We start from the raw sequence: 15,827 nt of genomic DNA, 5'->3' as shown, positions 1-15,827 counted from the left end.
CGTGTCTGGAAGCTATGGGGCTGCTGTAGGAACTCTGCTACATCCTTGTAGAAAGCAGCATTCTCGTCCAAGTTTGGTATGAGTTGATGTTTAAATGTCCTTGTCCAAGCAATATGTATCATACACAGAAGAGGAAAATGGTTGGAGCCTAATGTATTGGGCATAATGATTGTATCAGAGAGAGAATCATCAGCTATCCACACCGAGTCAATGGTGGAGAATGACTGACAGTTATAAAGTGGAATGAAGGTCTGACCAAGGGCCCTCTTACCACTATGAACTTCAGTTCACACCGCAACATGTTGTGACACAACGTGGTTCTGTTCATTGCGCTGTGAGTTTTTGTTGATTTCAGATAGCCAAAAGTACTTAAGCTTGAGGTCAGCCCATGTTTCCTCCAGTGTATAAAGAGGAGTACCCATCCATTTTTCCTCACCAATTGTTCTCTAATTCATATCTTACCAGCTCCTATTACCATCACCTCTTATCAATCAACCCTGATGGCACCCTGCTTGCACTCCTCCCATTCCTCTTGCTCCTCTTGCTCCTACCCTGTTAATGTTAAGGCCAGATCTACTGGTTGTGAATGTTGCCAGTCAGAGAAGGTTTGCAAAAATAAAAGTGAGACTCATCCTTGTTGTTTTGGCTGTTACTGACCGCTCACAATAACCAGAAAATGATTTTGAGGCCACCAAAGACAAGCATACCAAGGAATCATGCCTTACAGCTCTATGTGTGAAACAAAAGCGCCACAAGCAGCAAGTCAAGCAGGCCACTGAGTATTGTGCTGCCAGATGTGGTATTTTTACTGTTTGCCCCATTGTCATCCATATTAACTTTTCTAATATTTTCTAAACTCCAGCACGCACAGCACAATTGGTAATACACATAATGGTGGAGCTGCCAGTTTGCCACCAATGGTGCCAGCAATGCAGACTACACTACTGGGCCCACACTCATTGATACCACAGTGAGCTGTCTTAGCTGAGTGTACACATGAGATCTCATCATCCTTCACAGTTTACTGCTACTAGGGTTGAGACCATGGTGGGCAATAACCACCAGTCCATGGCTCCTACTACATGTTCCTCATGCTGCCAGATCTGTGTTTCTGCCCCTTGTGCGCCAAGGTATGGCTCATCCATTGTTTCATTATTAATGCTGCTTTGTACTAACTTTTTGTCTAGACTCTCCTGCACTGTGGGAAAGGTCTGACAAGGCCATTTACATGAACCCCAGCTGTCACTCATACAATTAACAACAGCAATAACTCCAACAGGAACAGCCATCCCACTGACATGGATATGGATGCTGATACACCAGACACCAACACCAACATGGACACCAACATGGACACTGACAACAACAAGGATGACAGCTGCTCTGATAGTGATACAGATGCACCCATCAAGAATCACAGAGCCAGCAATCACATGCAACCCAAGATCAACAACTACTCTAAGATGTAACACCAAGTCACTGTAATCACACAGCAGTTCATTCCCATGTTTGCCTTTACCACAAACACATATCTGAACAACTTACAGCTTGAGTCATTGCCTGTACATGCCCCAGCCCATGCAAATAATGCAACTGGCCAGACCTTAGCCATGACTCCAGAGATTCATTAGCTGGTAAGGTTGTTGTCTCAATAGTTATATGGTTGCTGATGTTGTTGCATCTTAGATCTCAGAAGTTTGGCCACCTTTGTGGCAAGATCAAGACCAAGGCCCACCATGTTGTTGCTCATGTATTCAAGTTCAAGTCTGGTTCCAAATCTGAGGCAAGGGAGAAGAATTGTGAGCTGGCCTTGCAACTCAAAGAAGAAACCTCCTGGATCTATTGTACGAGTACTTTTCTCTATATCATATTTTAAAGCTGTGATTTTGATTATCAGGGCTGGTACTTGTGCAGATGTATTTACTCCTCACCCACTGTTCAGATGCTTATCAATGAGGTCTTCTTTCAATGTCATAATAACAATGGCATTCAGCACGCAGATTTCTTCAAGCTGTTTTCCAAGGTTGTGGTGGCTCTTATTATGGCTGCAGTGAGTTATTTTTGTCATAGATCCAACTGCGCTCCTAAGTAACCATTAATAGATCAACTGCACAATCAATAAGTGGCACACCAGCAAGAGGACCACTGTCCACTTCACAGAACCTGCTTATAAACCTGTTTACAAGACTTTCCTCAATGACCTCAACTATTTCAAGCAGGAGGGTTTGCAGCTTGATGTTATGGGGAAACTCCAACACTGGATCTACCATAATGGACTGTAAGTGCATGTCTCTTGTATATAGGCTCCTTGCTAATTGGCTTTCAGGGATCACTCTGGAGTTGAGCAGTGGGCTGTTGCTGCTATCTCCATGTTTGACGCAATGATCTCTCATGCTGTCATTGAGCTAAACAGTGATTTTGATCAAAATTAGATTTGTTACCTTGACTACTATGCCTCTACAGTATCAGTACAAGTCTAACTAGTGTATCAATCAAATATACTGTATTATATTGACAAGTTCCCATTCCATGTTCCATGGGACTGGAAACAGAACTTGTATAATGGGACAGTCCCACTTGTTGGGACCTCTGGAAATTTATATATGGGACAGTTGGTAGAATACAAAAGTGATGGGATTTGATGGAATTAAAGCTACTACAGGATGTGCAAGTACACTAATAACCTAAGAAGTGGTCATACTTATTTTTTGCTACTTGTTGCTGCTTTTCCTGGCTGTGATCCCTGGTTTCCAGCACCTCAACAGTATTGAGGTCCATGTTAATGCCATCCACCAATTGCAGGCCAGTGTCAGTGTTCTCTGCAACCATGATGGAGTCAAGGATGAGAATGTGGTGCATGAAATTGCCATGTTCCTGTCACAAGTCATTGTTGAAGTTGTCCTCTTTGGGGAAAGGGGCCTGAGTCAAAGAAGCAGCCATGTGATCTTCTTGAGGCTGACAATCAGTGGTGTTGAAATTGTCAGCTGAAATCTGACCCCATAGAGATGAGTCAAAGCGGGAAAACTCTTGAAGGAGTTAACAAGCCAGTGGGCTGGTCAGAAAGTCAAAGGCAAGGCTATGCCCACTTTTTATCAGGCAATAAGCAAATGCTTGTGTAGAATGTGTCAGAAACCAGTAAAAGAAAGAGAGAGAGAAAACACAGCTGGAAAAGTGCACCTTGCAAACAAGCTTGGGCTCATTAATAGACTTCCAACCAGCTATGTCCATGCAACAGATTGATCACACAGAGTGCCAATCTGAAGTATTGAACTTGAGATTGGTGGCATTAGAGCTGAACCTGAGTTGGAGAAAAACTTCATTGACTGTGTTTTGGAGCTGGGCCTTCTTGATGGCCAGCTTGAAAGCATGTTGAAGGACAACATCAATGGCTTAAAAGATGCCAATCATGCCACCAGGAATTCAAAAAAAAAATGAACCCACAACCAGTGGTTGCAGATTACAGTCCAGAAAGTCAGGCTTTGGTGAACCAACCAGCAATTAAGGATGATAACACAATCCTGATCAGTTGGGTACCTGAGCTATTTTTTCTGTGTGAGGAAGTATGAGACAACAATGCATTCAAGATAGAGCACCATCATCTCCTGATTTGACCAGTAGCTGTTCTTGTTCCATGAAAAGTCAAAACCAAGCATGGAAGCCTTGTCTATCTCACAAGCCTTGGGAGAGGGCAGAGCGCACTTGGTAGTCCCTTTGTAAATGAGCTGGACAGGGAAGGCAGTATACAATGCTGTTGCACCTACAACAGCTGTAAAGGCCCACTTCTCCTCTTTTCCAATGACATTCACTTGCCACATGCCCTGTTTGTTGGACATCTGGGCAGAGTGGTTGGCCATGACAACTTGGGTCTGATCAAAATTGATGACCAGCTTGGGATGACAATTGTCAACATTGCAAAAGAAGAGGGCTAGCCAAAGGAACATTTCATAGATCTCATGACCCAATTGGCTTGCTGATCAAGAAGATTTGTGCAAGCATGCAGAATGTGCAGCCTGCCTCAACAGTGCTGTTAAAATGAATTCAAAGTGAGAGAAGGGGCTGTTGAGAAAAAGAACATATTGAAGGTGAGTGCAGACTAGAAAGGTGCATTGTGTACCAGATCTTGATTGTACACTGATCTAACAAGTTATCAGGCTGCAACTAAGTCATCCCTACCCCACCTCCCTCTTTGACTTGACTTCCTACATCATCCATACCACCCTTTTCCTTTTCATCAACCACCACTGAGTCACCCCTGCATTCATCACCTTTCTCAGCATCCCTCACACTCACATCTGCTGAGGACACGCAGCCTTTCCATCTCTTCAAAAGGCTATCACACCAACAGGACCCTTGAGAATGCAAACACACACACGAAACAACAATCACAAGGTGATCTAACTGGATGCACCCTGTGGTGTTCTAGCAGTGTCAGAAAAATCTCAGGTGCAAAATTTTGAATTCTAGCACATTGTAATGAAGTGCTCATTTTCACACATTGTAATGGGGGGCTTGGAGCATTATTAACCAGTTGTCAACTGCAATCCAATGGTATTAAAATGAGTTTCAATTGGTTAGCGCAATGAACGAGTGCCGTTGGCTTGCCCTAGCAATATTATCACGGCATTCTAGTGGCATTAAAATCTATGATAATGTGGAGCTGCAAAGCAGCATTATAATTCCCATTTAGAAAAGTCCAACAAGATCAACAATGCTGCTTGTGCTGTTAGTGGTAACTGGTCCCCCAAGGCAATTGTTGCCTACCTCTGCTGTATCAATTTCCAGCAGTTTAACTTCCTTACTCATCAGGTTCTTGGGTGGTGGATCAAGTGAATGCCTAATAAGTCACTCTTGCTAGCAGAGCTATATCCTTGGGCATGTAGAATTAGGCAATTGCCTTCAGGGATTTGTAACTGGCCATAGAGTCTTGGTGCATAGATTCTACTACATTCCAGTTGTAACAAGCTAATTAATTCTGTTTTTATACTATCTAAAGGATGCCTACCCCAATCTCATCAATAAGATCATTCATAACCTCTAGCACCTTTGATCTGCCAGTGTTCTCCTTGTCATTACCTCCATTCATGTCTTCATGATTGCTAAGATCACCCATTGCACTCCAAACTCTTCCAGGTGATCTCATCTAATGGCAGACACTTCATTTACTCCAATACTTTTGTTCATTGATTTCTCTTCAATGTTTTGCACTAGGTTTATTGGCTTTCCACCTGCACTGCACAGAAGACACCCAACAATGTTGAGGAACTTCTCACTCAATCAGCCTCAGCCTGCGTGTAAGTAAGTGCTGGGAAGAACATGTTGAGCTGGGTTTGCAAGAGAGATATAAAGATCTCATGAGAAACGAGTGGTTTGATAGAGCAGGGATGATCATCATTGTCATAGTCGCTGCCTGAGTCCGAGTCTGACAAGTTAGAGTGTGTCATTAATGATGGCATGTCATCATCATCATCAAGGTTGATGCTGACATCAATGTCCATGGCAATGTTGGTGAAATTGGGGATATCATTGATGTTGTTGATGTGAAAAGGTGTAGAGGCCAGAGATGCAGCAGGAGTGCTGGCAGGGACAGGAGATACAAAGAACAAAGGGGCAGGGGCAGGGGCAGGAGATGCAAGAGAAGAAAGAGCAAAAGCAGGGGCAACCAGGAGGGAAGGAGCACCCCTGTGGCGGTTCCTGTCAAATCAAGCACAAAGGGCAGATTCTGGCATGCTCAGATCCAACTAATTCAACGTCAGATGCTGCTGAAAATGATCTGAGTAATAAAATTAACTTACAGAATGATGTTGGGCAAAGAACAGCCCATACTCGACATGTTCAAAGACCTTGGTGTCTGGCAACCACGGACATACATCTGCAAAGGTGCCTGCTCAATTGTGTTGAGCATAACAACTCCACACAAGAAACTGTTGTCTTGGAGGGAGTGGTTGAATACCTTGATGCAAGCTTGAAGGGGAACACCAAGCTTCTCAGTGAAGCAGTGAAAGCCATTGATGGTGGAAAATGAGATGACCTCCCTGGGGCTGTGCATCAAGAGAGTTGCCAATTGAGAGCACCCCCGTTTGAGCCTTGAACAGGGCAACTATGTAGTGGTCAAGGCAATTATTGTGCAAAGTGTAGACAATGTCTTCAAACTCCTTGGCAAGTAAGTGGGCAGTGACATGGGAGATGTGTGTGAGATTGCTGGTGCATGGGGTGTCAAAGAGGTTCTATGAGATTGTAAGGGAGATGGGTGGAACAAAAAGGATCTGAAATATAAGGAGTTATCCAAGACCTGGGGAAATAAAAAGACCAATCATGGATCATGTTGAGAATATGGTTGAGGAGGGAACCAGGGAGATACCTATTGGAGAAGAGGTCAGCCAAATCAGCAACTTGGATGCCACCAACATGCAAACCCCACCCAGTTGTCCTGAAGAACCTCTTGATGGCAGGTGGAATGTGGGCAAAATTTGAGGAGAACAGCTGAGAGAGGATGTTTGTGGTTGCCCAATCCCATGTGCTCACCCACCTCCCCTTAGCTTTCCCTGCATGAACAAAGTTGTACCACCAGACAGCAAGCCACAGCAGTGTAAAGATCTTGGCACCATGGAACTCAATTTGAAGGCTGCAAAAGCCATACTCCCAGTACAGTTGGAGTGTGGCCTTGTCAAGGTGGTGTGCAGACCCGGCAATGGGAACGGAGTGATAATCAAAGGGGGTGGTCTGATGGGGCTGACAGGAGAGGGCTTTTTCATTTGTGAGAGATGAGGTGGCGAGAATGGGCAAGGTTATGTGGATGAGGATGAAGAGTGGGTGACCTGAGGTGATGATAAAACTTTGAGGCTCCTCTGGAACCTGGATTGCAGCTGCAAATTCAGGGCAATAGAGCATCGTGGTGGAAAACAAGGGGGCAAAGATCAATTAAGTGATGAGTATGAAAGATATTAGCAAGCAAGTGACTCTGCTAAAAACTGGATGAGCAGACATACCTTTTGTTGTAAGTGATGCATGCAAGGCACTGTCATGTGATTACATTGCAAGATTCCATCTAACTACATAGTACATCAGCCACTGTCTGTACTTGATACCTGTAGTTTACTTCTGTATGTAAAATCTACTAGTCATTGTCTTGACACCTCAGTTCACTTATTTTCTCATGCTCTCACCCCTCTGCTTGCTCTCCTGCAAAACCTTTTATGTGATTCAGAGAGCCCAGCTTCAGTGCATTAGGAATAGACAAAGAGAATGCAAGGAGGCCAGGTGAACACAAGGCTGCTGCAAAGCAAGTTGCAGGGAACAAGCATGTGCCAGACACAAGGCAAATGTCAGCAGAAATGAGATGCAATGATTATTAATGCTGCTGAAAGGATTCACCTTTCTGTGGGGAGGGCAAGAAGAGGGATGCAGTGTGCTTGCTGATCTGTTAAAGACAAACTGAACATGACGTGCATCAGCTCTGAGCCATGCTGGTGGTCCACACATGTACTCTAAAGCTAAATCCAGTTCCCGAGCCAGGACCCATGTGTGCATCATAAGACTGAGAACTAGTGTTGTTCTTGGCCTGGCCTAAAAGCCAAAGCCAAGCCAAGCCAGGCCAGGATTCAGGCCAAGGGGTAACCAGTATTCTTGTTGTGGACACAACAGGGGTGACACTCTAAACTCCTAAATAGCTCCGAAACTTTGGAGGAGGTTGGAGGTAGGCGGAATGGAGCGGAGCATAGGAGCATAGAAGCGTGGGCGTACAAGTGGCCAAAACCACAAGGCTAGGTGATGGAGGATCTCAACAAGTGCCGGCGGTGAGCACGAAAGCACTAGTTCCAATGACCAAGTCAATAAAGCATCCTATCTACTACAAAGTGAATGTGCACCTAGTCCCAATGACCAAGAGGTCGAGATGGGGGACTAGGATGTGAAACGCTCAGTATATAAACAACTCCGGCAATCTTTGGATCCTGATTATGCTACTGATAACCATCTGCTGTCACGGGGGTAGTACAGCGCTGCTGTCAAGCATCCGCATGGTCTGCACAAAGTCCGAATGTTGTCGGGAGTAATGCTTGAAGAGAAACATAAGAGGTCCGAGGTAACTCCAGACGTGGAGCAAACTCCAAAATCTTCGGAGGGTCCGGAGGTGTCCGAAGGCATGCGGAGATGACCGGAGGTGTGCGGACCTGGCTCTAAGTGTGGAAAGGAGACAGAGAAGGACAGAGAAAAGAAAGAAAATAATAGGGGCCTTGGTCATCTTCACAACAATTCTAAAGTTGCAAAGTAGGTCCAAATTTTCAGTAAAGGAACTCAACAGTCACTCCCCCCTCCCCCCTCCTTCCATATTGGGTAAATCTAGCCAAGATGTTCCCAATTTGGTTAATCTATATTTTATCTACATAATAATACTACCAAGTGGCCCCTATCCTGAGCCATTGAGCACATAGACAAGGAAAACATAAAGAAAAACCAAGCATACCTCGCTGCTACACGTGACGCCCATGTTTCCTACCCTTCGTACCATGTGAATGGCTAGGGCACCTCCACCCGGAAGGTATGTGATCAGGTTCCATACAAAAGAGGCGAAACTTTGCAAGTATTAGTAGACACTTCAAAAACATAGCATACGGCATACCCATTTTGTGTCGCAGTACGAATCACTGCACTTGATGGCAACACCATTGTCCTTCTCCTTCTGCGTGATCTCCATGTCATATTTGCATACCCGTAGCAGGGCACCAATGTCATGTTTGCAACTCTTCCTGCCAGCATGAGAGACAACAGTGTTGTCGACAAACTTGGGGCCGTCCAGTGCTGTCCCATCATCTTCACCTAAGCAATTAGTTAGACGGGTCTACTGCAGCACTGCAAATTGACTTACCAAGCATGTCAGCAGTTGCATTGTCAACTGGCGCACCTGTCTTGTTGTCAACAACAGGCATTGGCAGACAATTATTGTCACCTGCCTCTGGGTCCACTGGCACTTCTGCATCATCCTCCGCTTCCTCCAATTCCTCCGCTAGCATTGTGATTTGAGAGGCACAGTGGGCATCGGACACACGGAGCTTGGGAGCTTGATATACCTTGCGTGAGCGCTGAGCCTTGGCAAATCCCTTGCTCTGGATGAGCTTGTGCACCATGCCGCACTCATCCTTGGAGATCTGGAAAGAAGTGAGGAGTGGAGGGGCGAGAGAGGAGGTCACATGCTGAGTATGGATGTAGGCCACCATTGAGTAGTGCCAGACCACCAGCTTGACAACTTCAGCTGGCCAAGTAGCTGCACAGGTAGAGCATGGCATGGGCACGTTGGTGCAAGGTGTTGAGTTGCCAGCTGTTGCTGCCATTTGGTAGTTGAATGCAACCTGGTTTGGACACGTTGACTGAGTCATGTCGATCTGCAGGTTGCCCAGTGCTCCCTTATTCCTTCGAAGGTAGGCTACGCACCGGGATACCCTCACTGCCTGTACACAAAAACTGCACTGTTCCTCCGTACCATCAAGCAAGTTGTCACATAAGATATGGCTGCCCATATGTTTGAGCAGGTGAGGGCCATTGCTGTGGTCAAGTTTGAACACAGGCCAGCAGTGGTTGCAGAAGTCGACATTGTCGGCCTTGGCATACGATTCCGTCTTGCTGCCAATATCACATGCAAATGCAGCATGGCCTGCAACACATTCAGTGGTTGAGGATCATTAGTGACACCTTGCAGTGTGCCTACCTTGAGATCGGTACAGGTAGGCAACAGTTGCTGCAATAGAGGGAAGGCGGGAGAAGGGACTCAGTGACTCAGAGATGTGGTTGTGGAGGGTGGTAGTGAGGGACTGGAGATCAACAGTGGCAAAGTAGAAGACATTGCAAAAGGGCACTTCCATAGACATAGTCAGGTTGACTTCATGGAAAATATGGCCAGGCGCCACTTTGAGGGTCTTTCCCATGAGACCAGTCCACTCCCAATCTTTGCCAGTCTCGCCGGTGGCTTCAAGCGACCGCTCATGGAGTGCAAGTATCTGTGAGGTAATCATCATACTTTCCGCAAGCAGTGCACTAGCTGGTATCTTGTGCAGTCTAACCCCTTGGTACTGAATGGACGTGATTTCCACCAGCGCGAGAAAGAGACATGAGTCTGATTGGACCAATGTTGACAGAGGCTCGCCAATGAACAAGTGGTCTCTGCCAAAAACGGACAACATGCTAACAATGCTGGTATCAGAGTCCGAGGTCATGGTGAAACATGTGAGGCCAGCAACTCGGCCCAATTGATCTGTGGAGCCTGGAGAGCACATATGTCAAAACATCTGACGAAGGGCTTGTGCCTTGTAAACATGTTTCCCTTCAATCTTGAGGTAGGAAGTAAATGATGAGACCTGACGGTCCCCTTCCTCTATGGCAATATGATCCTTGATGTCTAAGTCATCAAATGAGATGTTGAGGGTAAGAGGGATTGGCTCGGCGTCTGGCTCAGTGTCATCTTCACCAAGTTCTGGATCCACGGTCTCCAGGTTGTCAGGGTCCAGTTGGCCAAGGAGCTGCCGACCATTGGGGACCAAGAAGTTACCATTTGAAGTCTCCAAACAAGCAAAACACTTGCGAGCCAAGTAATCGGTGTATGCCTTCTCAATGACACTCCGGCCTTCATTCCATGCAGTGACAGGAAGGACACCCTTGAGGTTCACGTCACCAAGCCAAGACACAGGGTTAATATGATCATCTTTTGAAGAGAGCTCTTCGCCTATGGCTGTCGTGGTTAGCAGCTTCATTCAGCAAGGGTCCCAATCCCAATGTGGGTACTTGGCAAGAATCTGGGCCATCTCTGTCACATGGACAATGTGTAAGGCAAGCTGGAGGCAGTCCGCATTGGCATCACTGCTGATCATGGTGCGATAGATGCCAAAACAGACTTTCAGAAGGTCGGTGCCTAGCAAAATGTTGTAAAACCAACCACATAGCTTGTCAACTTTGGCTTTTGCAATGCAGAAGAACACGTTCTTGATCATTATTTGATGATCTTGATAGAGAACTTTGGACATGAAGTTAGAGCCACCTTTGGGATGACTGCACAAGAGGTAGAGAACATGGGAGGCTGCACTGAGGTGAACCAGTTGTTCACAAAGGGACATAGTGGCTCAATCCAGGGAGTGATGATGGGCATTAGGAGGTTACCGAGAATCTAGATATGCTTCTGTGCCACGGCCACAGTAACACGTACTTTTGGTGCCACCTCAGGAAGCGCTCACACCACCTGGAGCAGGTTTAGGGCAAGGCTGACATCTTGTTTGTTGTTGGGGTTCAGCCACAAATGTGCTGTGTCCAGTGCAAGGCCTTCAGAATGCAAGTGCCCACTGATTGTGTCTGATGAGACGACAAAACTAAAGATAGCAATACCCTTCTTGCAGATGATCGCCATACAACAATGCTTAAATGTGTGCCGTGGGTCCTTGTTTGATGTGACATTGCTGTTGCCCACAAGCTTGTTCAGGAGTTGCAATGGACCAATGTACTTGTAGATGTCCAACAAAGAGAATAGTTGTTTTTTGTACATGAGTATTGCCAGCAAAGCGCCATGTCGCACCTCGCTGTCTGAAGCAATGCTATATAATTGACCAGGTATATTCGAAGACTCAGTGTTGCAGGCATTGATTATTGTTTGAATGAGCTCCGTGTGAGTAACCGCATCTTCAGTCTTGCACGTGCCTGAGATGAAAATAGGGCAGGCGGTGTATGAACAGGCATTGCCTTTTAGAAGCCCAATGGCTGCCACGGTTGCCTAAATACCTGTGAGAACTGTTCATACTAAATGCAAAAGACTTCCCACCTCAACTGCTAGCCTCACTGTCCCATCCTTCACCGCCTTGCAAAGCACGTTCACCTCCTCAATGGACAATAGCGCCAGCCCAATCTTGTCAGCATCCTCATGTGCAATGCCAATGATCTTGTTGGTCTCTACATCCCATCGCGGTTGTGGCTCCACCTTGATCTCATCCAAAATCTACTGGTAACCCAGGACCCCACTGGCCTCCTTCCCATTACCACCGATGCTGCCATTGTCTCCGTTGCCATCATTGACGCTGCTCTCTTCATCCTTGTCTATATCCTCCACACACTGCAAAAATTTCACCATAACTTGTGCCCATTTACTTTAAATAACTGGCCCGGTTAGTTAAAATAACTTTATCATAACTTGCCAGGATTTATCCGGGTGTGGATACACATTGTATTTTAAATAACATTTGACAGGTTATGGTGAAGGTGGGACACGCAGTTTTGACAGTTATCTTGTATTGTAGTTTCTCACGGCTGTCAGCCATGTCATTGCTCATCTGTTTATTTTAAATAAAATGGAGTTAACATAAATGCGGATAAACTCCGCATTTGGATGGCAACAATCAAAGTCTGGCCCATGATTGTCAGAAACCAGACAATGACCCGGCAATGACTAATCATATGCCGGTCAATGCCAGGTCAATGGCCAATCAATGCCAGGTCAATGGCCAATCAATGCCAGGTCAATGGCCAATCAATGGCCAATCATTTGCCAGTCATTTGCCAGTCAATGGCGGGTTAATGGCCAAATAGAAAGTTATTATTTAGTTAGAGAAATATGCTTTTAACCCCTCACTTCACAAACAATATGAATCCTAAAGTCCCATAGTACTCCCTTCCTTTTATCACCAATAGCTGGTAATTAGTCTGATCATTTAGAGTGAATAAGTGGTTTTTTATTGCACATAAAAATTTGATGACCAGCCATTGATTGGCCATTAACCCGCCATTAACCCGCCATTGACTAGCAAATGGCTGGCAAATGATTGGCCATTGACCTGGCATTGATTGGCCATTGACCTGGCATTGACCGGCATATGATTAGTCATTGCCGGGTCATTGTCTGGTTTCTGACAATCATGGGCCAGACTTTGATTGTTGCCATCCAAATGCGGAGTTTATCCGCATTTATGTTAACTCCATTTTATTTAAAATAAACAGATGAGCAATGACATGGCTGACAGCCGTGAGAAACTACAATACAAGATAACTGTCAAAACTGCGTGTCCCACCTTTACCATAACCTGTCAAATGTTATTTAAAATACAATGTGTATCCACACCCGGATAAATCCTGGCAAGTTATGATAAAGTTATTTTAACTAACCGGGCCAGTTATTTAAAGTAAATGGGCACAAGTTATGGTGAAATTTTTGCAGTGACAGTTGCCTTTGTTGAAGGCTTGGGCTTGGTAAGTCAAAATGTACTATCGTCCCTGAACGAGTTCCTGATGTTGACTTGGATCTCCTCTTCAGTAGGTGTCCTGGTGGACACATGGAGTGGCTTGTTGACAGAGAATCATCGGGTGGTGCTAACAGCGGGTGCATCTGCAGACCTATGGTATATGTCGAGGCCCTTCTGCTGGCAACCCGAAGAAACACGAGCGCACATAACTTTTCTTTCTGCGTATAACCCTTGGGTTTATACAAGCATTGAACGGCCTTGTTTAGCATGACATACAGTTTTTTATGCAGACACGGAAGAGGGTGTCAAGCCGAGAGAGGTCGCTGTGTGCTGCAGCAACCACAAACCTTTTGTAGTTGTCCAGCACCGTGGTCCCCTGGGCAAGACTTTTTGCGGTGTTGATCTTGCCGAGGCGCAGCGCCTGGACCTGCTTCATTTTCCGTTGGATGATTACATGTAGGCCTGCAAGGGGTTGATAAGCATGAGGTGCGTTCTCATGCACACCCTTGTCTATCCGTCTAAGGATGCTGACAAGCTGTGGGTCCTTTACCAGCCCCTCACAAGCCAAACACGTCCCCTCCATCTTTAACACCCAAGAACACTGCGTCAACGTCAGCCAAACATGCGTGCCATAGATGTGCACCACCTATGGGACCGTGAATTTAGAGTGCAGGGAAAATGGGTAAAGCATGAGGGCGGCACCCTTGTCGGGAGGCACAGGTAACATATATCCATCACATCTGTATTTCTTGGTGTTGAAGGGCAATGTAGGTGGCTCATGCACCTATCACGTTGATCACTCAGGTGTGGCTACCAGCACTCACCCACTACACCAGTAAGCCACCATCCATAGCAGATACATGATTGGACTCACAACAATGCAATCGCCTTTGTCAGGCATTTGACCTTGTTTTCAAGCAGGGCTGCACCAACATTTTTTGATACATGCAGCAGCTCAATGAAGTCTGTGACTGCCTCGACCCCACCAGCCCCTTGTCGCACAATGTCTTGGATGCTATCCTCCGACCGACCATACCCAACCAATCAATTCAAAACTTGATTGCCATCCTCCCAGGCCTCATCTGGATCCTTCCCCTGGTAATTGGCCGTCAGCTGAATGTACTTGTACATCTCATCCATGTCTGTCGCAACTGGGACATTGTGGGACATGTGCTGAATGGTGTTGCAAAGTCCAGCTAGCAGCAGTGGCCCTCCTGACATGGTCGACTCAGCTGCAGGGGGAGAGGAGGTTGACAAGGCTGGTGGAGGTGGGGCTGCAGTGGATGTAGGCCTGGTAACTGAGGTTGAGGGGGCTGGAGGAGGTGGAGAGGGGGCATCAGTGCAAGGGGCACACTTGACAAACAGGTCAAGGAAGGTACGTTTCTTCAGCTTTGCTTTCTCCTCCTCCTCTTCTCACTTCTTTTTTGTGGCCCTACATTGCTTGCCTCCTTTGTGCTGATTGAGGTTGGCTTGTCCAGCCTTGCCCACAGTAATTTGCTGGTGGCACTCTGGGCACTCCATTGTTGACAAGTCAGTCAGCTTGGGCCCCTTGCTGTTGCCCTGGGTGCTATTATTGCTCTTTGACTATTAACCGGAATATTGAGTACCTAATGCCTGGTCATAGACCATGGTGTGTACCTTCTTGGACTTCTTTGCCATGTCTGTTATCTCACTACTAACACACAGCCCTTGTCACAGTCGGAGCAGCCTCCAAGATCATCGGTGTCGCCATCGGCAAGCTGTTGGTCACAATTTGCCTCTATTTTACTTGGTCTGGTATTGTAGTGTAATTATTGGTTGTTATAAGACAGGTCTAGGCTACAACAATAGGGGCTATATGTCTATTTAAGGTCTAACATGTGACTATTCCAGGAGATACTGAGGTGGGTCAGAAACTCGGTAAGGCCAACCCCCAGCACCCTCCCTCCCTACCCTATATACAATATTTGAATATTGGTTACCCCTTGATTCAGGCCAAGTCAAGCCAGGCCAAAGCCAGTACCAGGCCAAAGCCAAGCCGATAGGCCAGGGCTTTATTATAATAACAGTAGTCCCCATAGCTTAGCAATTATTATTTAAATGTATGACACCTTTACTAACTGTGGGAAATTTTCAATCAAAAGTGTGCTGCCTCCTAGATCTAGGTATGATACTATCTGGCTCATCTTTGAGCTTACACCAGTGAATATAAATCAAATGTGAGTAAGCAGGCTAATCCTGTCATGAAACATGACATCAGAACGCTTTTTAATCCTGCATTACTCAGGTCTTACCAAGCATCCTTATATCTGACTCAGATCCTTGGTAATAAAGTTCCTGCTTGTTCCATGATATTCTCTGATGCTAAGGAGAATTATGTGAGCCTCAGCTACTCCTGGACTATTTAAAAGGTTCAGATCATAAGCATGAGACCTCAGGACTTTGCTTTTAAGCTGCAGACCTAAGTAAGACTGTCCTCTTGTTAACACTGGTGTCCTAACTGCTATGTTTAGAGCTTCTCAACTGCTACAAAATTCCAATAATACAGGTGTATGTTCTAATTTCCTTGCTTTATTATTCCTGATACTCTAACCATGCTGTTATAGGTGTGTTTCTCTCAGTTCTTGGTCGCTTTTCTGATTC

General features: G+C 45.8%; 4 protein-coding genes across 4 annotated transcripts; 1 reads left to right on the top strand and 3 right to left on the bottom strand.

The window, feature by feature from the left end:
* Nucleotides 1–558: 558 nt before the first annotated feature.
* Nucleotides 559–2,432, top strand: CONPUDRAFT_70147 (uncharacterized protein; the record flags this gene model as incomplete). The annotated part of the gene is made up of 9 exons (XM_007765985.1): nt 559–605; nt 863–970; nt 1,021–1,130; nt 1,188–1,209; nt 1,265–1,465; nt 1,687–1,799; nt 2,001–2,050; nt 2,103–2,278; nt 2,327–2,432. The coding sequence occupies 9 exons, from the start codon at nt 559–561 to the stop codon at nt 2,430–2,432; spliced, it is 933 nt and encodes a 310-aa protein (XP_007764175.1).
* Nucleotides 2,433–5,270: 2,838 nt separating this feature from the next.
* On the bottom strand, nt 5,271–6,888 carry CONPUDRAFT_70146 (uncharacterized protein; the record flags this gene model as incomplete). The annotated part of the gene is made up of 3 exons (XM_007765984.1): nt 5,271–5,691; nt 5,793–6,083; nt 6,359–6,888. The coding sequence occupies 3 exons, from the start codon at nt 6,886–6,888 to the stop codon at nt 5,271–5,273; spliced, it is 1,242 nt and encodes a 413-aa protein (XP_007764174.1).
* Nucleotides 6,889–8,373: 1,485 nt separating this feature from the next.
* Nucleotides 8,374–12,039, bottom strand: CONPUDRAFT_70145 (uncharacterized protein; the record flags this gene model as incomplete). The annotated part of the gene is made up of 11 exons (XM_007765983.1): nt 8,374–8,409; nt 8,618–8,814; nt 8,864–9,344; nt 9,427–9,443; nt 9,476–9,646; nt 9,701–10,252; nt 10,283–10,717; nt 10,922–11,034; nt 11,217–11,746; nt 11,795–11,968; nt 12,010–12,039. The coding sequence occupies 11 exons, from the start codon at nt 12,037–12,039 to the stop codon at nt 8,374–8,376; spliced, it is 2,736 nt and encodes a 911-aa protein (XP_007764173.1).
* Nucleotides 12,040–13,467: 1,428 nt separating this feature from the next.
* On the bottom strand, nt 13,468–13,788 carry CONPUDRAFT_49031 (uncharacterized protein; the record flags this gene model as incomplete). The annotated part of the gene is made up of 1 exon (XM_007765933.1): nt 13,468–13,788. The coding sequence occupies one exon, from the start codon at nt 13,786–13,788 to the stop codon at nt 13,468–13,470; it is 321 nt and encodes a 106-aa protein (XP_007764123.1).
* Nucleotides 13,789–15,827: the final 2,039 nt, after the last annotated feature.

The sequence above is a fragment of the Coniophora puteana genome (genome assembly GCF_000271625.1).
Source record: "Coniophora puteana RWD-64-598 SS2 unplaced genomic scaffold CONPUscaffold_2, whole genome shotgun sequence".
Taxonomy (NCBI): Eukaryota; Fungi; Basidiomycota; class Agaricomycetes; order Boletales; family Coniophoraceae; genus Coniophora; species Coniophora puteana.
The sequence above is the reverse complement of the archived record's forward strand: the minus strand, read 5'-3'. Positions and strand labels throughout refer to the sequence as shown.